The following is a 23,127-nucleotide window of genomic DNA, read 5'->3' on the forward strand; positions in this document are numbered from 1 at the left end:
GTCAGTTTATGCAGGCAATATCCTGTTGGTTTGAATATTAAGCTTTTATTATTAATTCGTAAAGCATATTTATTGTAAAAGCACACTTTATACATTTTCAAATGTTTGTTTTCCAAGGTCCTTCTGCTGAGCCACCCGTCGTGGAGTTAAAGGACAGAAAAGCTAATGCTCATCTTATTTTAAAATTACTTTGTGAAAGTGTAGTATTGCGTCCTTATCTTCGAGAATTGCTTTCAGCCAAGTAAGTCAAGTGCATTATTAAAATATCTCCCGCAACAGATTGAAATAGAAATAAATAATTGCAACATTCTTCTGCCAGATTTACAGTGCCTTCCATAATGTTTGGGACAAAGACCCATCATTTATTTATTTACCTTTGTACTCCACAATTTGAGATTTGTAATAGAAAAAAAATCACATGTGGTTAAAGTGCACATTGTCAGATTTTAATAAAGGGCATTTTTAAACATTTTGTAGAAATGACAACAGTGATTTATACATAGTACCTTCTCTCTCTCTTCCCCCCCCCCCCCATTTCAGGACACCATAATGTTTGGGACACAACAATGTCATATAAATGAAAGTAGTCATGTCTATTATTTTGTTGCATATCCTTTGCATGCAATGACTGCTTGAAGTCTGTGATTCATGGACATCACCAGTTGCTGGGTGTCTTCTCTGGTCATGCTCTGCCTGTATTGCAGCCAGCTTTAGCTTATGCTTGTTTAGGGGGTTAGTCCCCTTCAGTTTTCTCTTTAGCATATAAAAGGCATGCTCAATTGGGTTCAGATCAGGTGATTGACTTGGCCACTCAAGATTCGATAATTTTTTTAGCTTTTTAAAACCTGTTGTTTTAGCAGTATGATTGGGATCATTGTCTTGCTGTAGAATGAACCGCGGCCAATGAGTTTTGAAGCACTTGTTTGAACTTGAGCAGATAGGATGTGCCTATACACTTCATAATTCATTATGCTACTACTATCAGCAGTTGTTCCATCAATGAAGATAAGTGAGCCTGTTCCTTCAGCAGCCATACACTGTCCAGGCCATAACACACCCACCACTGTTTTCACAGATGTGGTGTTATGCTTTGGATTTTGGGCCGTTCCTTCTCTCCTCCATACTTTGCTCTTGTCATCACTCTGATATAAATTAATCTTCATCTCATCTATCCACAACACCTTTTTCTAGATCTGTGGTTGCTCTTTTAAGTACTTATTGGCAAACTAGTCTGGCCATCCTATTTTTGCGGCTAGCCAGTGGTTTGCATCTTGCAGTGTAGCTTCTATTTCTGTCCATGAAGTCTTCTGCGGACAGTGGTCATTGACAAATTCACACCTGACTTCTAAAGAGTGTTCCTGATCTGTCGGACAGGTATTTGGGGATTTTACTTTGGTATAGAGAGGTTTCTTCTGCCATCAGTTGTGGGGGTCTTCCTTGGCCCGCCAGTCCCTTTGCGATTAGTAAGCCCACCAGTGCTCTTTTTCTTCTTAATGATGTTCCAAACAGTTCTTGGTTACTTGGTCCTCCAAAATATTCCAAATGGAATTTAAACTGGAGGTGGGTGAAACCAAAATATATAAAAATAGCCTTTATTAAGATCTGACAATGTACACTTTAACCGCATGTGATTTTTTTTTTTCTATTATAAATCTCAATTTCTGGAGTACAGAGGCAAATAAATAAATGGTGGGTCTTTGTGCCAAACATTATGGAGGGCACTGTATGTCAATGATACGCACTCTGTTACTTTTGTAACATTAGTACGGACACTGGGTATTGACCAGACTGGTAGTTATGTAGTATAATTGGATGGGGCAGTCGGTGTGCATGGTTTAAATGGGCAAAATAAATTCCCAAATTGACATGAAGAACTTGTAAGCAGTGTTCCTTGTGGTATTTATTTTTGTTTGGTGGGGAATATATAAACGCATTCACTAAATATTGTGAGGAATTTCCTTCAGTTTTGCAATGGGTGCTTAGTTTATTTTACATTTCATTTTGCAGAAATTCATAGTAAGATTTACATGGTCCCATCTTTCTAATTTAACCCAGAGCAGGTTCAAGGAGCTAACAGTTACAACGGTTTCTTATTTGGGGTAAATTGTGTCCTAAGTTTTAAAAGTTGGTGATTCCAAGTCTTATTTGAAATATGCTGTCAATTATAAATCTAAATCTGTTTTATTGGTCATCTTGATTGTGCATTTTCAGGGATGCTCGAGGAATGACACCGTTTATGCTTGCTGTTGGTGGGAGAGCTTATCCTGCTGCAATTACTATTCTCGAAACGGCTCAGAAAATAGCTAAAGGTAACTATCACCCGAGGAAATTATGCCGAATTCAATGCTGCATATCTCTCTACAACTATAGATAATGTTCCAAGAATTCATCTTCACCTCGGTTCTCAAAGTATTTTTACATATTAAGAAGACTTAGTACACACAGGCTTATTTATGGGATTTTCAAGAACAAAGCTGGAATCAATGTTATATTATTGGTATTCCTATAGATGTTAAATATATCCCTGATCCAAATTATGAAGTTTATCCAAAGAGTGCATTAATCGTGGATATGAAATAGTACTATTTCAGCTTTCATAGACAAAATTCTTGAAACGTGGGTTGTTTTGCCTCGACCTCCAGCATACGTAATGTTTGTGTTTTCAATGAATTGATACTGTAATTTTGTTTTCCTTGCTCAGGTGATGTTTCGGGTGAAAAGGAAGAGGATATATTTATGAGCATGATTTGTCCACTTGGTACAAATCCAGATGACTCACCTTTGTATGTTTTATGCTGCAATGATACTTGCAGCTTTACATGGACTGGAGCAGAGCACATTAACCAGGTACTTTTAAAAGAGAAATCTAGTTGATGAACATAGCAAATGAAAATCAAATTTCCCAATTACTTTGGCTGCTGGCCAACGGAAAAGCACTGTATACGTGTAATTGTATTTTTAACCCAGGGTACTCCATTCCATTTCATTACCTTTTTTTCTTACATGCCTAAATGTATTAAAGGAGATATTTTGTTTTTAAAAAATGGTGACAAATGCTTATAATTGCACTGTGGCCAATTTTTGGTTTGCCCAACATTCTTAATTATGATGCTTCTTTCTTGTCCCTAGCAATATTTAGCTTTTAGTTGGCAATTGCTGTATCATTTGTTTTTGCCCCATAGCCCCCAGAGGGCTCATCTTCAATCTGTGGCCTATTGCGCTCATTCCTACTTTAATCCAATTGTCGGCAGCCATGCCTTGGTACTGTTAACCTCTAGTATCTCCTCCCCAAATCTAGCATTTCATCTTTCCATTAAGTTTGCCCTTAAATGCTACATATTTAACCAAGCATTAAGTCACTCTACCAGTCCCAATTATTTCTTCATCCTGTAAATGACAGTTTTCCTGAATTTTATTCTCCTGTGTCAGTCCTTTGAGTTTAGTTTATTGTGACATGTACTGAGGTACAATGAAAAGTTTTTGTTCACCGCTAACCAGTCCTACAACAATCTTGCTGCATTAAATACACGTTGATTTTGGAACATTAGGAATAACAAGAGTAGAATTAATTTGTAGGAAGAAACTGCAGATGTTGGTTTAAACTGACGATCGACATAAAATGCTGGAATAACTCAGCGGGACAGGCAGAATCTCTGGAGATAAAGAATGGGTGATGTTTCAGACCCTTCTTCAGACAGTCTGGAGGGGAAAGGGAACTGAGAGATGTAGGTGGTGATGTCGAGAGATATAGAACAAATTAATGAAAGATATACTAAAAGTAACAAAGAAAAAGGAGACAGCCCATTGTTAGTTGTTTGCAAGGTGAGAACGAGAAGCTGGTGCGACTTGGGTGGGGGAGGGATCGCGAGAGAGGGAATGCAGGGTTTACTTGAAGTTAGAGAATTCAATATTATTTGAATGGACTGCACCCTTCAATAACAGAGTTCCCCGAGTTGATGTGTCCACAAGCAGGACTACAGAACCTAATGTATCTGAACTTTGAATGTACTCGACATCCTAGTTCTAATGCATACAGAATTTATTGGATTTATAATCTCCTCATTTCAATCCTGAATGTGAAACTCTACTCCCTGTTTCTCGACTCATTAGCTAGAAGAAACAACTTTGCCATCATTCTCTTTTGGATTGTGTGTATTTCAATGTAGTCACCTGTGTTTTAAACTCCAGTGCAAATATGTCAATTTTTCATCAAATGATAACTTCCATACCAGGAATCAATCTAGGGAAAATACAATCTGCATCGGAGAGTAGTCTGGAGACATAAACTGAATGCTGTAACTGATCTTTGGTCTCCAAAGCCTTTCTATTTATTTGGGTTTTGTCAGCATTATTTGGACAGGTACATGGATTGATAGGTCTAGAAGCAAATGAGCCCAATGCAGGCAGGTGGGACATGTAGATAGCGCATGTTGGTCAATGTGAGAAAGTTGCGCCGAGGGGCCTGTTTCCCAGTTGTATAACTATTGGTCAGACAACCTATTGCCCAACCTAGTTTTACTTGGCAAAGTGGTAAACCTTTTCCTATAGTACTATTTGGCAATAAATATAAACTCTTGCAAAGGAGAAGTCAGTCGCTTATATCATTTGTCTTCCACATTTCCTGCTGTACGAACTTGAGGTTCTGTATTACATGAACCAGATGTTCCTATACACCAGCAATTTTTACAACTTCAAAAATTAGTTTCTACTCTATGAAAATGAATAACCTCAAGTTGTTTTAGAATTGTTTGGCGGTATTCTGTTTTATGGATTTGTATTTTTCAGAATATAGCACTTGTCCATTATTAACTACAATTTGTATAAATTCAATGAATTAAAGTTTTTTGCCGAATTTTGTACAGGATATTTTTGAATGTCGAACATGTGGATTGTTGGAGTCTCTCTGTTGCTGTACAGAGTGTGCAAGAGTGTGTCACAAAGGGCATGATTGCAAGTGAGTAATTATACTGAGATGTTAATCTACCCAAATGTAATTGATGAAAGCCAAAGCCATTATAAAAGTTCATGCAACCTTGGGAGCGGTCTACATATTTATAAGCCCATTGGCATGACAACAAGTTACCTAGAAAATAGGTGCAGGAGGAGGCCATTCGGCCCTTCGAGCCAGCGCCGCCATTCATTGTGATCATGGCTGATCGTCCCCTATCAATAACCCGTGCCTGCCTTCTCCCCATATCCCTTGACTCCACAAGCCCCGAGAGCTCTATCTAACTCTTAAATCCATCCAGTGATTTGGCCTCCACTGCCCTCTGTGGCAGGGAATTCCAGAACTCTCTGGGTGAAAACATTTTTTTTCTCACCTCAGTCTTAAATGACCTCCCCTTTTATTCTAAGACTGTGCCCCTGGTTCTGGACTCGCCCAACATTGGGAACATTTTTCCTGCATCTAGCTTGTCCAGTCCTTTTATAATTTTATTGACCAAAACTGTACACAATACTCCAGATGTGGTCTCACCAGAGCCCTATACAACTGCAGAGAACCTTTTTACTCCTATACTGAAATCCTCTTGTTATAAAGGCCAACATTCCATTAGCTTTCTTCACTGCCTGCTGTACCGAGGTCTCGCTGTACCTCCCCCTTATCTAACCTAGTTTGGTGATATGCTGACATGTTTATTCCAATAATATAATCATTTGCAGGGTAGACATATGAGCATACTTGAGATGACCTATTAAGTTTTACTCTCAAGAGCATGTTAACAACTAACCACAGTAGAAATCTTGGACATGGATCTGTTATTTATTGAAGATGTACATCAAGTTCTTGCCATGCACTCTTTAATTTCGTCATTGGCTATTGTACGATAGATCTGGCTGGAACAATTTTATGATTACCGTATTTGCCGGCAATGAAGACGCTATTTTAGACCCCAACATAAGGCATGGGGGGGGGGGGGGGGTCCTTTCACAGCGTGTGGGTAGTCTGGCACGGGTCAGCACAGCCTGGCCTGCACAAAGCAGTAAACTTAGCTGGGCCGCCAGGGGTAAAGTTGCGGGAAGGGCAGGAACGTTGAGGAGGAGGGGGGTCGGGGTTCATGCCAGCAACCCGCTCCGTGCGTGGAGCCACCGCATTGTGGGCAGTGAGGGAAGTAGCTCGGGTGGCTGCAAGCGGACGTCGGGAGTGGGCAGCAGACCCGGCTGCCACCTCAGCGCCTTCTGCCGGTCCGCCCGCCAACCACAGTGTCCTACGGCAGTGGCGCAATTGGTGGAGGTGGTGGTTGGCGGGTTGCTACTGGAAGGAAGGCTGGCTCCATCCATCCTCTCCCCCTCCCCTCTTCCCCCCCCCCCCCCCCCCCCCTCTCTCTCCCTCCTCCCCCCCCTCCCCCCCCCCCCCCTCTCTCTTCCTCCTCCCCCCTCTCTCTCTTCCTCCTCCCCTCTCTCTTCCTCTCCCCCTCTGTCTCCCCCCTCCTCTCTCCCTCCCCCTCCCCCCCCTCTCTCCGTGAGCCCCCTCTCCGTGAGCCAGGAAGTCCCCGTCCCTCAGACCTGAACCGCACAGCGCATTGTGGGACAGGCGAAGATGGGGGCTCCCCGGTCCTCATTGCCTCCTTGAAGGAGTTTCACATCTTCCTTTCTACTAAATCAAGCCCTTGATCCTGTCCCGCCAGCCTTTTTTTCAAAATTTTGCAACTCAAAATGGGGGTGCGTCTTCATTGCCGGGAAATACGGTAATTGGTTGTAATGTCAGTTAAGTGCTTTTCTAGGATTTCGAATCACTTGGTGCTTGACGTATCAATGAATTTTTATGTGCAACTCTTTCAGGTTGAAACGGACTTCCCCTACTGCGTATTGCGATTGCTGGGAAAAGTGCAAGTGTAAAACATTGATTGCAGGACAGAAGTCTGCACGTCTTGATCTGCTTTATAGACTGCTTACTACAACCAATCTCGTGACTTTGCCAAATAGCAGGCAAGTTTCTAGAATGACAGGATTCTGCAAATAGATTTAAAGCATGTGGCAGACCGATTTCTGACAATATGTGCAGCTAATTGCATGCTGCTAATTTTATCTGCAAACCATCTGAAACTTGTGAAACTTACCGACATCAATTCAATTTCATAATTACTATTTGAGTTTGAGAAACCTCCAATTATCTATTGAGTATTGAGGATGCACCCAAGCTCAAGTTTGCTCAAAACATAATTGGAGCAAAAATTACAGCTGCTGGAAAACTGTCGACTCAATGGAAAACTTCAACAGGTCAAATAGCATCAGAGGAGAGAAACAGTTTCAAACTTTATGGTCAAAACCCTTCGGAAGTGACAAAGTAAGGAGCAAAATAGCATGTTAAGTTAGAGAGAAGAAGGGGTGGAACGAACAGAGATGGTATGTGATAAGGTACAGATTATAAATTTGTAAAGGTAGCAACTACTTAAGCTGGCAATTTTAGACAAGAAAAAAATGAAATAAAACAGATCATTATATCTGGAGAGAGAAGGTTGAAAAATAAAGATTGTTAAATTCACTAATAAATCTTGAAGGCATCAATAAACCCAAATGGCAGATGAGGTGCTGTTCCTTGTATTTGCATTTGGCTTTATTGGAGTGATGCACGATCTGGAGACAGGTCAGTGTGGGAGTGCGGCAGCACATTAAAGTGATGGCTGACTGGAAGCTCGGGATCGTCCCAGCAATCAGAACGGGGACATTCTACAAAATGGATACATAATCTGTGTTTGATTTCTCCACTGTAGAGGGTGGCATATAATGATCACTTGGTACAATTTGCTAAATTCAAAGACATGCAAGGGAATTGCTCCTTCATTTGGAAGGACTGTTTGGATCTTAGGTACATGGAAAATGAAGAAGTAAAGATGGGTATTGCATCTGCCATGATTATATTGAGGATGCTGTGAAAAGGTGAATGATTAGAAGAGATGGAAAAATGGATCTCGAAGTTGTGGAGAGAATGGACTGGTCCCTCTGAAACTACATTATTTACTCTTCAATTTCCACCAGCTGCTCACTTTTATCATGCAACACCTACCATTTTGCCTTTTACCTCAAACAGTCTCTTGACCATGCTGCACATTGAGCACAGGTGTTCTACAAAGACACCGTGAGCTTCCGGTCTCCTGTCATTTTAGTTCTCCATTCTACGCTGTTCTGACCTTTCTGTCTTTAGCTGACTATAATGTCCAACAGTTTGACGAACAGCACCTCTTCCATCTTCCATCTGGTTATGTTGAATCCCTCAGAACTGAAGAAATCTGCAGAAGGGTCTTGACCCGAAACGTCACCCATTCCTTCTCTCCAGAGTTGCTGCCTGTCCCGCTGAGTTACTCCAGCTTTTTGTCTTTCCCTCAGAACTCACTGGGTACTCTATTTATTTCACTCCCTACCGCCCATGTTCCAATGTATTTTCTCTTTGTCTCGAACGGCCAGTTTAAAAAAAATATGTTACCTGACAACTGTACTAAGTGCCCTATCACTGACATTTCCTCTGTTTTCTCCCACTTTGTGTAAGTTTAGATGCTTGTTCTTTCACTTTTCCATTTCTGGCGAAGGGTCAGAAACGTGAAATGTTGACTTGGTTTCTTTCCCCACTGATGCTGCTTGCTTTGCTGAATGCTTCCAGCATGCTTTATTTTCTGTGTAAGTAGAAACTGCAGGTACTGGTTTAAACCGAAGGTAGATACAAAAAGCTGGAGTAACTCAGCGGGACAGGCAGCATCTCTGGAGAGAAGGAATGGGTGACGTTTCATAGAAACATAGAAAATAGGTGCAGGAGTAGGCCATTTGGCCCTTCGAGCCTGCACCGCCATTCAATATGATCATGGCTGATCAACCTACTCAGTATCCCATCCCTGCCCTCTCTCCATACCCCCTGATCCCTTTAGCCACAAGGACCACATCTAACTCTTAAATATAGTCAATTAACTGGCCTCAACTACCTTCTGTGGCAGAGAATTCCACAGATTCACCACTCTCTGTGTAAAAAATGGTTTTCTCATCTTATCCTTAAACTGTGACCCCTTGTTCGGGTCTTCCCCAACATCGGGAACAATCTTCCTGCATCTAGCCTGTCCAACCCGATAAGAATTTTGTACGTTTCGGGTCGGGACCCTTCTTCAGACTGGTTAGGTATAAGGGAAACGAGAGATGTTGACGGTGATGTGGAGAGATAAAGAACAATTAATGCCAAAAAGTAAAGATGATAATGGAAGCAGGCCATTGTTAGCTGTTTGTAGGGTGAAAATAAGAAGCTAGTGTGACTTGGGTGGGGGAGGGATAGAGAGAGAGAATGCCGGGGCTACCTGAAGTGAGAGAAATCAATATTCATGGTATGGGGGGGCTGCTGAGAGAATAGGCAGAAACTCAGGAGAGGGGGAGAGAGAACAAAGAGGGACCATTGGGGGCGTTAATGAATAATTTGTAACTTTGCCGACGACTCCGTGTAAGGCATGGTTTCCCAACCTGGGGTGAATTTACCCCCAGGGGGGTATATTTTGCCTACCCAGGGGTAAATTTGTTGCTTCTGGATTTGTACGTTTTTTCTCATTGTCTGACTGGATCTGGTATAGTTAGTTCTTCATTAGTTGTTCATAAATAAGTGAAATAACATTGTGCTATTCAAGTTGCCAGGAGTAAACTGGACAAAAAAGGTTGGGAGTCTCTGGTGTAGGGTATGCAAAACAGAATTTCACTGTGACATGTCATATGTGATAAAGTGTTAATCAATTAAATCAAGAATGGAGTAAAATAAATTGTTTAAGAAGGAACTGCAGATGCTGGAAAATCGAAGGTACACAAAAATGCTGGAGAAACTCAGCGGGTGCAGCAGCATCTATGGAGCGAAGGAGATAGGCAACGTTTCAGCCCGAAATGTTGCCTATCTCCTTCGCTCCATAGATGCTGCTGCACCCGCTGAGTTGCTCCAGCATTTTTGGGTCCCTTGGAGTAAAAGAAAGTACAGCCTCGGTGACATTTCACTCCTCTTCTCTCCTTGCCTGACACACCTATTTCTCCCACTATCTCTCAACACACAGCCACCCTGCTTTAATTTTTGTTTGAGGACCCATGTTTTATAATTCCATGGTCTGCTAAAATGAGTCCTCGGCATCAACATCAGAGTTATTCACACATGCTATTTTAAAAAAACCCAATATATATCATGAACTTACAGATTGATGTTTGTTCCGTTTTTCAAACTTTCACAATGTTGAATATTGTGAAGCTTCCGTATAGGGTCCAGTAGTGACGACTGACTTGCTAGAATATAATTCTTACGGCAAGAAAATTCTCCCTCGATGTACCACATGGATTTCTACTTCAGCTTCCTCTGAGAACTATAGGGTTTGAGCAACAGGCGCAGCATCAGACGGGTCTCAAATACAATCAAAACGGGTAGCAGCAGTCAGGGTCTATTTTATTTGGATTGTGGAAATAGTGTCTGGGTCCTCTGGAAGTTTTTGATCTCCTCTAATGTCACTGCTGTTAGCTCAGTAACTATTGAAATTGAAGTGCCCAGCATATTTTAAAGTGTTTAAGAAGGAACTGCAGATGCTGGAGAATCGAAGGTTACACAAAAAAGCTGGAGAAACTCAGCGGGTGCAGCAGCATCTATGGAGCGAAGGAAATAGGCAACGTTTCGGGCCGAAACCCTTCTTCAGATATTTTAAAGTGTGATTACTTCTGGACTGAACGATACAAAATTGCTGAAAGATAACATGGAGCATTAAATCTCTCAAATATAGTTATTTTAAACAAATTTTAAATCAGATTTGGAGTGCACCATTTTTGAAAAAAATAGTTCTTGAACATGAATATAAGAACTACATTTAAGCTGAAAAGACGATGCACAAATAGAAAGTAAAACTAACGTTTTAACCTTTTTTAATGAAGTCTATCAATGTTTATTTGTCATGAATGTTTGAATCTTGGTGCACTAAAATATTTCTGCCACTTGACATGCAAGTTCCTTTCACAATTCACAATTTTCATCTAAGTGTTAAAACCTTTACAGGGGCGAACATCTGCTGTTATTTTTGGTGCAGACAGTTGCTAGACAAACTGTAGAACATTGTCAGTATCGGCCACCACGAATAAGAGAGGATAGAAACCGGAAGACTGCCAATGTTGAAGGTTGGTATTACTTTGGAATTAAATCATAGATTTGTGAGACATCTGTTGCATTTTGGGTGCTGATTGTGCAATTGTAATTATCCAGGTTGCATTTAGGGGCGGCACGGTGGCACAGCGGTAGAGTTGCTGCCGTACAGCGCTTGCAGCACCAGAGGCCCAGGTTCGATCCTGACCACGGGTGCTGTATGTACAGAGTTTGTACATTCTCCCCGTGACTGGGTGGGTTTTCACCGAGATCATCTGTTTCCTCCCACACTCCAAAGATGGATAGGTTTGTAGGTTAATTGGCTTAGTATAAGTGTAAATTGTCCCTAGTATGTGTAGGATAGTGTTGATGAGCGGGGATCGCTGGTCAGTGTGGGCACTGGCCTGTTTCAGCGCTGTATCTCTAAACTAAAGTAAACTAAACTAAACTAAAAAGTTAGTCAAATAAAGTAGTACCTACTATTTGAGGGTTTTCTTTTTCAATTAATTTGTGGATATATTCCAGGTGCCATTTTGACATTGTAATTAGTTATCATTTCCATAGCTTGTCAGAAGAAAAATGGAAGTAATATAAAACCAAAACATGTAAGGTAACAACCATAGGTGAATTACATATTGGTCAGATCATGCTTGATTTGGCCTGTGGCTCCCACTTGACCATGCTCTCCCCCATATTATTCAGAATGGCAGGCAGTGACTAGTGGGGTGCCACGAGGCTCGGTGCTGAGACCGCAGCTATTTACAATATATATTAATGATTTAGATGAAGGGATTCAAAGTAACATTAGCAAATTTGAAGATGAGACAAAGCTGGGTGGCAGTGTGAACTGTGAGGAGGATGCTATGAGAATGCAGGGTAACTTGGACAGGTTGGGCGAGTGGGCAGATGCATGGCACATGCAGTTTAATGTGGATAAATGTGAGGTTATCCACTTTGGTGGTAAAAACAGGAAGGCAGATTATTATCTAAATGGTATCAAGTTGGGAAAAGGAAGTACAACGGGATCTGGGAGTTTTTGTTCAGTCACTGAAAGTAAGCATGCAGGTACAGCAGGCAGTGAAGAAAGCGCATGTTGGCCTTCATGACAAGAGGAGTTGAGTACAATAGCAAAGAGGTCCTTCTGGAGTTGTACAGGGCCCTCGTGAGACCACACCTGGAGTATTGTGTGCAGTGTTGGTCTCCAAATTTGAGGAAGGACATTCTTGCTATTGAGGGAGTGCAGTGGAGGTTCACAAGGTTAATTCCTGGGATGGCGGGACTGTCATATGTCGATAGAATGGAGTGGTTGGGTTTGTATTCACTGGAATTTAGAAGGATGAGAGGGGTACTTATTGAAACATATAAGATTATTAATGGTTTGGATACGCTAGGGGAGGAAACGTGTTCCCGATGTTGGAGTCCAGAACCAGGGGCCACAGTTTAAGAATAAGGGGTAAGCTGTTTAGAATGATGAGGAAATACTTTTTCACACAGAGTTGCGAGTCTGAGCAATTCTCTGCCTCAGAGGGCGGTGGAGGCCGGTGCTCTGGATGCTTTCAAGAGAGAGTTAGATAGAGCTCTTAAAGATAGCGGAGTCGGGGGATATGGGGAGAAGGCAGGAACGGGGTACTAATTGTGGATGATCAGTCATGATCACATTGAATGGTGGTGCTGGCTCGAAGGGCCGAATGGCCTACTCCTGCACTTATTGTGTATTCACATAGTTACAATAATTTTTTGCTACCTCGCAGATAGCATTGAATTACATTTGCTAATGTTACTTTGAATCCCTTCATATGTATTACACCCATAACAACATGCAAAGTGGAACTCCCTGTGAGCAGTAATTCAACCTTGGGTGGCAGATAGTGCTACCATGAAAGGTTATTGAATAGCCTTTAAATGTCTCTGATCAATTAAAGTAAAAAAACAAACTCGGCTTTGAAATTAATTAAAACCATTGGGCCTGGGCAAACCAGATCTGGCCTGCACATTCAATTTTGCCTTGCCCATTACCCTTGCAGCTGCACCTACCTTTGGCTGCATGGCACCCATGATCTTGAGGTTTGCAGAATGGCTATCATTGCATCCAGGATTTGTATCACCAGAAGGTTTTTCCACGTTTTCCAAATATAGCTCTCAAACACGAATTTATTATAATCTTTTTCATGGAGGAACACCTGCCTCATTTATCTTAATTAGTGAATTAAACTACTGTTTCAAGAGCGCTGTCAGTACTTGACTACTGCTAACATTTTCGGTAGACCTATTGGCTAACCATTAATGCGATCGTCCATTAATAGTTTTTCTATGCAAAAAAGGATGTTTATTTGTACTTTTTCAATCCAGATCAATAATATTAGGATCACACTACATACTTCTGGTCAGGTTGGGGAGAGTTTCCCCTGCCAGCGGTACCATTTAAATCCCGTGCTACCTGCTCCATGGTAGGATAGTCAACGACTAAACCGTGTCTCCCCCCCCCCCCCCTCCCGTCCCTCCTCCCCTTCCCCCCCCCCCCCCCCCCCCCCCCCCCCCCCCCCCCCCCCCCCCCCGGTTTGTCAGGCGAGGAGGGGGCTGCGGACCCCCAGCAGGTCCAAAAACAAGACCTGTCAAAGGGCGGATGAACTCCTAGCGAGCCAACGGCCATCCACACTTCCATAGAAGTTGCGATCACTGTCGTCCACAGCATTGTAAGGCACCGTGCCCCGTTGATGTTTTCAGTGATGATGACGATGACTACATAAGGCTGAGGCTTTAGATGACGAATTTTGCTGCTGGGTCTTGTGGTAAAATGGAAGGCTTGATGACCAGCATCTAATTTCTAGCAAGTTTAGTTTATTTAGAGATACAGTGTGGAAAAAGGCCCTTTGGCCCACATAGTCTGCTGACCAGAGATCACCCATACATTAGTTCCATCCTGCACTTCAGGGACAATTTACAGAAGCCAATTAACCTCCAAACCTGCACATCTTTGGAATGTGGGAGGAAACTGGAGCACCATGCGGAACAGGGAGAATGTGCAAACTCCGTACAGACAGCACCTGTAGTCATGATCGAACCCGGGTCTCTGGCGCTCTACCACTGTTGCACAGCCGCCCTAGAGGTTTCTGACTTCTGTGTTGCATTACCCAGGTCTAGCAGTCAAACATGACAAACACGGAGCTGACAGACATTTTCCCCACATGTCTTAAGTTTTGCAATATTAAACATTTAAAGCACATAAATTCTTAGAGAGGTTAATGGGAATGATTAAGTGCCATTAAACTAACCAGCAGTAATGTTCCTTTATTCTCATTTGGGAGATATTGCCAACTTGCTAAAGTTGAGTAAGCAGTCAACCTCCAAAAGGGAAAGTGTAAAGAAGAGCCCCCAAAAGTTAAATCTTTTGGCCCTTTTGTGTGCTTCATTGTATTATGGTTATTGTCCTCTTGCAAGTAAGTGATCTTTTTCCAGGTCTGTGATAATGTTCATGCCTCAATGGAATCCTGCAATTTATCTGATCTAATGAAGCGTTGTACCACTTGATTGGTTCATTGGATGACTGACTGACTACCTGCTCAAAAAATTAAGCTGCAAAAAGCATGTTCTTAATTGCCCATGAAATTTTGTGAGAGATATTCCCAAATTAATTCCAGGCAATTCAAGTGCATAATCAAAACAAAAATGAGCTGCAGGCCTCGGCATGAGATATTGCCAATCGCGACATTAATTTGTTAGGAGGTGAGGCAAAATTGGAACATCTTAATGAAAGTTGTTTTTCTTGTTCAGGACTAATTGTCTCCTGTGGAGTTGTTTCTTCCAAGTGTTTAAGCTGCTGTACTACAATCTGTGATTATGTCTGCGTGTATACCTTCTCCCCTATTATGATGAAAGCATTAGGAAATTAAAATGATATTGTCTGTTAAAGTCAGGCAGTTGAAAATGGATGCAAGATAGAAGAATGTTCTTGATGTCTATCATATTTTTGTAAGGAAATCCCCTCAACTACTTTGAAATCAAAGGGATTTGGCTGTCTTAATATTTTGGAAAATATGTTGGTGTATCCCAAAAGGTTCTCACTGTAAAGCTTTAATATTTAATTATTTTTATTTATGGCATTGTTCCAGCTATAAGATAGGTTTGATTTTTGATGGACTATTGAGGCTAATATTTTTGCGTAGCTTGTTTGCCCTTAGTGTTTCTCGTGTTCAACTACATTATAAGATTAGAGGTTGATACTTTTATTGATGTTTTTAAAATATTTGATAACATTTGCATGTTAATAACAGCCTGCTATTTAAAAAAAAAAAAAATTCCAATAGATTCTGATATGCCTGATCATGATTTGGAACCTCCTCGATTTGCCCAGCTGGCTTTGGAGCGTGTCCTTCAGGACTGGAATGCATTGAAATCTATGATAATGTTTGGATCACAGGAAAGCAAAGATCCGTAAGTAGAAGCCAGATCCTACTTTGCGAATTGCACCTTGTGGAAAATAAAAAATAATAACTCTTCTCTTATTTTACATTCCTTTAAGGTTAAGTGCCAGCAGTAGGATAGCTCATCTGCTGCCTGAGGAGCAAGTATACCTTTCCCAACAAAGTGGAACCATCCGGCTAGACTGCTTCACTCACTGTCTCATCGTAAAGTGTACAGCTGACATTTTAGTAAGTAGCCCTCGAAGATTCAGAGTCTAATGCCTTTGCCCATGACAGGTGAAATGAATATAGGTTGGTTAATTTTTGAGGAATATTGCAAACTTACAAAATTCTTAAGGGGTTGGACAGGCTTGATGCAGGAAGATTGTTCCCGAAGTCCAGAACAAGGGGTCACAGTTTAAGGATAAGGGGGAAATCTTTTAGGACCGAGAGGAGAAAAACATTTTTCATACAGTGGTGAATCTGGAATTCTCTGCCACAGAAGGTAGTTGAGGCCAGTTCATTGGCTATATTTAAGAGGGAGATAGATGTGGCCCTTGTGGCTAAAGGGATCAGGGGGTATGGAGAGAAGGCAGGTACGGGATAATGAGTTGGATGATCAGCCATGATCATATTGAATGGCGGTGCAGGCTCAAAGGGCCGAATGGCCCACTCCTGCACCCATTTTCTATGATTCTATGATAAGAGGGAAGTCTTTTAGGACCGAGATGAGAAAATCATTTCTAATGTTTCTATGTTTAATATCGTTCATGAAATATTTCCTTAGTTATCCTTGTGCAACGTATTTATTAGAGTGAAAGTGCATGTGGTTTCTTTAACTAAGACGTTTTTCATACAAGGGTACGAGTTTTGCCGTATCAAATCTGCAAAATGTCACTTTTCAGTATACAAATCTTTTGTTTATTCCTTCATGGTGCTTTCATATGTGTATCAAAATTATAAACAGATTTAGTAATGTACCTTAATCTTTTCAAAAAATATTTTGAAGCTGCTGGATACTTTACTTGGAACGCTGGTGAAGGAGCTACAGAATAAGTATACTCCAGGGCGTCGAGAAGAAGCCATCACCGTCACCATGAGATTTCTACGCTCAGTAGCAAGGGTGTTTGTCATACTTAGCGTAGAAATGGCTTCATCAAAGAAAAAAAAGTAAGAACCATTTATATACAGAAATAATGACAATCTTCATATATTGTTGTGCATGAGGAAATTATAACATACTTAGTTCTCCCAAACATTTTTGGAATTTTAAGATAAATGTATTTCAGAAACAACAAATTAAAACCTGAATTAAAATGAAGTATTTTAGTGTTCAAATAATGTATTTTACTATTAGTTTGATTATTTTAATTTTTGAAGAATAAATTGAACCAAATATAGATTTCCAAATATAAATTGAACCAAATATAGAAGTCCAGAACTAGGGGTCACAGTTTAAGGATAAGAGGGAAGTCTTTTAGGACCGAGATGAGAAAATCATTTTTTACACAGAGAGCGGTGAATCCGTGGAATTCTCTGCCACAGAAGGTAGTTGAGGCCAGTTCATTGGCTATATTTAAGAGTGAGTTAGATGTGGCCCTTGTGGCTAAAGGGATCAGGGGGTGTGGAGAGAAGGCAGGGATGGGATACTGAGGGATGATCAACTATGATCATATCGAATGGCGGTGCAGGCTCGAAGGGCCGAATGGCCTACCCCTGCACCGACTTTCTATGTTTCTATGTCTATACCTATTCTCTTTTACGTTGGTATAGATTTGTACTTGTAGGTGTGATTGTAGTGTTAAATTTTCTATAAAGTGGGTTTGTTTTGGGGAACTTGAGTTACCTACAATATAAGGGTGTTGGACCTGTCCTGGTTGGATTATTTTTATACTATAGGGTTTATGCGACCTAATCTGTGCAGGTTCTACAGTTGTTTCCTATTTTTGCAGTAATTTCGTACCTCAACCAATTGGCAAGTGCAAGCGGGTATTCCAGGCACTTCTACCCTATGCTGTAGAGGAGCTCTGTAATGTGGCAGAATCCCTCATTGTTCCTGTTAGAATGGGGATTGCACGCCCAACGGCTCCCTTTACGTTGGCAAGCACTAGTCTGGATGCCATGCAAGGTAGTGAGGAACTTTTCTCTGTAGAGCCACTTCCTCCAAGGCAATCCTCTGATCAATCCAGCAGGTAACTTTTACATCTGTACTCTTATCTATATAGCTACAAAATTTTCAGCTAAGTGATTTTAATCATGGAAGAATGATCTTATATTTTGACAATTTGTTGCAGTTCCAGCCTGTCACAATCTTCATACATCATTCGCAATCCTCAACAAAGACGCATCAGTCAGTCGCAACCTGTTCGGGGCAGAGATGAAGAGCAAGATGACATTGTCACAGCAGATGTGGAAGAGGTATTACCATAGAATTTAACATTAAAATACTGAAAAAACCACATTCAGAAGCAATGAAAATTATCCAAAAGCAAAATGATGCAGATATTGGAATGCAATTTCAAAATTAATCACTAACAGTAGTTGAGTCCGGCAACATCTGTAGATAGAGGACATGGTTCTCTGATTTTCTCACCACAGACTTAAATTTGATCCTTACTGTGTTGTTTATGTTTTTGCTGTTGTGTTTCAAATGGGCAGGTAATAAATGGCATACATACCGCACTATTTTTCACAAAGGCACCAGGGTAGTTCTAATCTGCACACAATTCTTGGGCTTGGAAAACATAAACAATAATGTAATCGACAATATTTTATCATGAAGTTTCAAGATGACAATTTTTTTGAGCTGTTGGGGAACCTTTAAACAGTCGATTATTGATTCTAATGAGTTATATTTAAAAGTGCGTCGTAAGTGAGAAATTAAGATTGTTAAGATTATTTTTGTTTTGAAAGAGAGCAAATGCTTCATAGTTGTATTTGAATCTTGCTTTACGAATAATTCCTACGGGTTTCTTCATGAAAACATTAATTGAGAGGCAAAGATCTCAATGTGAATTGGAAAATCAGCAAAGGATCTCAATGTGAATTGGAAAATCAGCAAAGGAGATCATAAGGAATTTTTTTTTGCAAGAACTCAGACATAGAAATTTTATATGGATTGTTCTTCTAACATATCTATAGTTTATTCATAATTGTTTTGTTTTTTTTAAATACTGGTTTACTGCAAAAATTCTCAAACTGTTGTCTAGCCCTGTAGTTAGAACTATTTAACAGCTTTGACTGCAATGAGTTGGCTATTTTTATTCATTTTGGTTTGCTTAGCATCATGAACTATTTAAAATACATTTAATAATTTTAATGTAAAGCATTTTGTATGCACACTGCATACAGTTAAACTCTATGTATACTTAGTAAACTCTTCTATTTGCATTCTATGTGCAAGAAGGTAAAGTACTTGCAAATCGAACTTTGCTATTAAGCAACAAAAAACTTTGAAGTGTTAACTTTGACGATCAGAACATATTCCCAAGAACAACTATTCATTTTTTGTTTGTTGCATAATTTACAGCATCCATCTTCTCAATTAGTCAAATGTGGTGATTATTGTACTAGCACAAGGGTCTGCAACCTACGGCCCCCGGGCCGAATGCGGCCCGTAACCCGAAATCATCCGGCCCGCAGGAGTTTTTTTTCTATAGCCATCCGGCCCGCAGACTTCCTTCATCTCCGGTACCTCCCGGGCCCGAGGCGCCCAGGCGCGGTGACGCAAGAATGCAAGTAGGCCTGCGCTGGCGGCCGCAATTGCGGAGTCCCTGAGCGGGGCCCAGCTCTGGCTGCACCGCATCCTGCGCAAAGCATCCGGCACAGCCGCGCACCTTCTGTGTCTGGGCTTCACTGTCGGGATCGGGATTGTCAATAGGCCGGGGACGAGCGAATTAGTATTTTAGCCACCACCTTCAGGACAGAGCCAAGGCAATGGGCCGTGTTTGTGAGCACCCGTAACTAAGGGCCAGTGCTCCGGGTGGCGTCCTCGAAGAGACGGGATCCATGTGAACACGTGATTTGATGCCTGCCATCCAGAGCGGGATGGGGGCTAAATCTATGTGAACATGTGATAGATGTGGCCCGCCATCCACTCATAGACTTGAGTACCGGCTCCTATGCAGAACAAGGTTGCCGACCTCTGTACTAACAGTTTATGTGCTGCCCTTTCCTATATATTATTGGTTACATTTTTTTTAGATCCCAATCTATGAAGCATTTTAGGCTGTGTTGGCAACACGGTTGTTAATATATAATTGTGACGATTTTTATTCTATTAAGTGTACTTCAAGTAATTCTCATTAGATGGAATGTTCTGAGAATGTACATTGTAACTATGTTCCAGGTTGAAGTGGTAGAGGGAGTAGCTGGGGAAGATGATCATCATGATGAGCATGAAGAACAGGGTGAAGAAAATACTGAGGCTGAAGGACACCATGATGAACATGATGATGATGGTAGAGTATATCATTTATGCCCATTGTTTTGTTTAATATTAAAGTTTCTGAAGGCATTTGGTTAATAAGGATTTCTTATCTCGAATACAGCCCAGCAATTTTTTTTAAACTGTCATTTGGTTACATGGTTTGCTGAATGTGATTTGACTGAGAATATTTATTCTAATTTAATCATTCATATTTGTATAATTTCTGCTGCTGTTCCTAATGAACTAAACCATTTCTTCAAGATATTGATGTTGAAGTTGCATCATTTACCTAGTGTTAGCGTTAAATTATTTCATTTCCACCATTGGTGCATTTATTATTACACTTTATCTTTCAGCTACTGTCTTAATGATTCAGAGAGCACTCGCCTATTCTTATCAATCTTGCCAGCAAATTACCCACAGTAGGTTGTCATGTGGATAAATGTGAGGTTATCCATTTTGGTGGCAAAAACGGGAAAGCAGACTATTATCTAAATGGTGGCCGATTGGGAAAGGGGGAGATGCAGCGAGACCTGGGTGTCATTGAAGGTAGGCATGCAGGTGCAGCAGGCAGTAAAGAAAGCGAATGGTATGTTGGCTTTCATAGCAAAAGGATTTGAGTATAGGAGCAGGGAGGTTCTACTGCAGTTGTACAGGGTCTTGGTGAGACCACACCTGGAGTATTGCATACAGTTTTGGTCTCCAAATCTGAGGAAGGACATTATTGCCATAGAGGGAGTGCAGAGAAGGTTCACCAGACTGATTCCTGGGATGTCAGGACTGTCTTATGAAGAAAGACTGGATAGACTTGGTTTATACTCTCTAGAATTTAGGAGATTGACAGGGGATCTTATAGAAACTTACAAAATTCTTAAGGGGTTGGACAGGCTAGATGCAGGAAGATTGTTCCCGATGTTGGGGAAGTCCAGGACAAGGGGTCACAACTTAAGAATAAGGGGTAAATCCTTTAAAACCGAGATGAGGAGAACTTTTTTCACACAGTGGTGAATCTCTGGAATTCTCTGCCACAGAAGGTAGTTGAGGCCAGTTCATTGGCTATATTTAAGAGGGAGTTAGATGTGGCCCTTGTGGCCAAGGGGATCAGAGGGTATGGAGAGAAGGCTGGTACAGGATACTGAGCTGGATGATCAGCCATGATCATATTGAATGGCGGTGCAGGCTCGAAGGGCCGAATGGCCTACTCCTGCACCTATTTTCTATGTTTCTATGTCATACCACACCTCGACACTACCTTCCATCAACAATGGCCTGGCCCTTGGCCGCCTCCATCTCGATTGTACATGCAGTCCCTGAGAAATATGTTTTGAGAATTTGATTAGACTCCAATTAATGCTATGGACAATAACGAAACCTTGCAAATTTTGTTTTGACCACTCTATTGTCTCCAGTTATTCAAACCATCCAATGCCCAGTACTGGATGAGTAGAAACTTTGTCCACCTTGTTTGTGATTTGAACTAGTCTTCTTCCCCCACTGCACTGTCTGGTGACATGGCTGTTGTGTCGGTCATGTTTTTGACCCTGGCGGCTGGGCTTACTTAGGCTGCTGCGCCGCTGACAGAATACGCTCAGACCCTGGGGCTCCATCCCCTCACCTGCTGTTGCTTCCGAGGTGGAGTATGTTGGCGACTTCAGGGGAGAAGGAGGAGGCGTCGCGGGTGGGGGGGAGAGGACGGCCGACTGGTCAGAATGATGGGAGAAGCAGGCGGTGGCGGTTGAGTGGGGGAGTGGACAAGGCCACGGCGACAGAAAGCAGCAGATTAACGGAGGGGGAGTCCCATGACTGAGCATGTTTTGTCAGTGGAAGCAGCAGCCCAGAGAAAGACATGTCCCCCAGGGTCTACACCGTAAGCTGCAACAACAGCCTTGTCATCGGACTGTAGGGTGCGTGAAGAAGGGTTCGCTGGTGCATCTTGCAAGTCGGGAAGGGTTGGAAGCTAGAGCTCTAAATGGCCGGGGAGATGGTCGGAGCCGGGGATGGGTTGTTGGGTCATTCCATTCACATTCAGTTTACATTTTGTATTTGTCGTTCTTGTCTCTCGCACCCCATGATGTTTTAGAGACACGGGAGGGGGGTAATTAGTAGATCATGTGTGTATTTTTGTTTCATTGTTACATGACCTCTGTTGGTCCGGAAAAACAAATAATTCAGAAAGGTTCTGGAGCCAAGGGTGCTGGAAAATCAATGTTCAACCTGAACATTAATTCTGTCCCTTGATCTCTAAATCAATCTTTTTTATTCTCTGATTCCTCTCTTTATAGGCAACAAAAGTCCAAAGGTCTGGAATTCCAAACCTATTCAATTTTATTTGCAAAAATAACAAGATGATTTTGAAGAAATGGTCTTAATCCAAACTGAGTTGCCCACTGGGTTTAATCTAATATGTGTTAAACCAAGTTGAATCTAATATGTGTTAAAGTGCTGGAAAAGCCAAAAGAAACATCCTGAATTTCTAGTCTTTCAAGGCCTATCTTGTTGATTGCTTTACTACCTTATTTGACTCTGTCAAGTCTCCTATACTCCTGTGAAGAGTTTTGATTCAATGTTTGCTGCAAGAATATAACTGGAAATGATATTCCTTATTTGAGTTGTGCTTCAATCATATTTCCTATCTGCACTGCAATTATATTTTGTTTGACTTATTTAGGGAGTGATATGGAACTTGATCTCTTGGCGGCAGCAGAGACGGAAAGTGACAGTGAAAGTAATCATAGCAATCAGGACAATGCTAGTGGACGCAGAAGTGTTGTCACTGCTGCCACAGCAGGATCTGAAGCAGGTGAGTTAATAGTTGTTAAATTGCTCAAACATGGTGTGTCTTAGCTGTTGCTTAACGTCAAGTCAAGAGTCCTTGTCATGTCATGTGTCCCAGATAGGACAACAAAATTCTTGCTTGCTGCAGCACAACAGAATGTGTAAATGTAGTTCATAACGGGAGAAATACTGAATAAATAAAAAAATATAGGGCAATAATAATAATAATAATAGTCTGTTGTAGCTCCGAGCTTATTTGTTGTAGTCTTTGATAGCCCAATGGCTGCAGGGAAGAAGCTGTTCCTGAACCTGGGCGTTACAGTTTTCAGGCTCCTATACCGTCTTCCCGATGGCAATGGTGAAATGAGTGTGTGGCCAGGATGGTGTGGGTCTTTGATGACGTTGGCTGCCTTTTTGAGGCAGCGACTTCGATAGATCCCATCGATGTTTGTAAA

At 41.5% G+C, this 23,127-nt stretch overlaps 1 protein-coding gene across 1 annotated transcript in view; it reads left to right on the plus strand.

The window, feature by feature from the left end:
* Positions 1-23,127, plus strand: part of LOC129696717 (E3 ubiquitin-protein ligase UBR5-like) — a 135,244-nt gene that overhangs the window by 82,266 nt on the left and 29,851 nt on the right. Inside the window, 13 exon segments of the mRNA XM_055634847.1 lie at positions 118-241; positions 2,212-2,309; positions 2,702-2,847; positions 4,863-4,954; positions 6,781-6,927; positions 10,985-11,103; positions 15,373-15,499; positions 15,588-15,717; positions 16,478-16,638; positions 17,421-17,660; positions 17,763-17,886; positions 19,817-19,928; positions 22,566-22,697. Coding sequence (XP_055490822.1) covers positions 118-241; positions 2,212-2,309; positions 2,702-2,847; positions 4,863-4,954; positions 6,781-6,927; positions 10,985-11,103; positions 15,373-15,499; positions 15,588-15,717; positions 16,478-16,638; positions 17,421-17,660; positions 17,763-17,886; positions 19,817-19,928; positions 22,566-22,697 — 1,752 coding nt within the window.

This window comes from Leucoraja erinacea, chromosome 4, assembly GCF_028641065.1.
Source record: "Leucoraja erinacea ecotype New England chromosome 4, Leri_hhj_1, whole genome shotgun sequence".
Lineage (NCBI taxonomy): Eukaryota > Metazoa > Chordata > Chondrichthyes > Rajiformes > Rajidae > Leucoraja > Leucoraja erinaceus.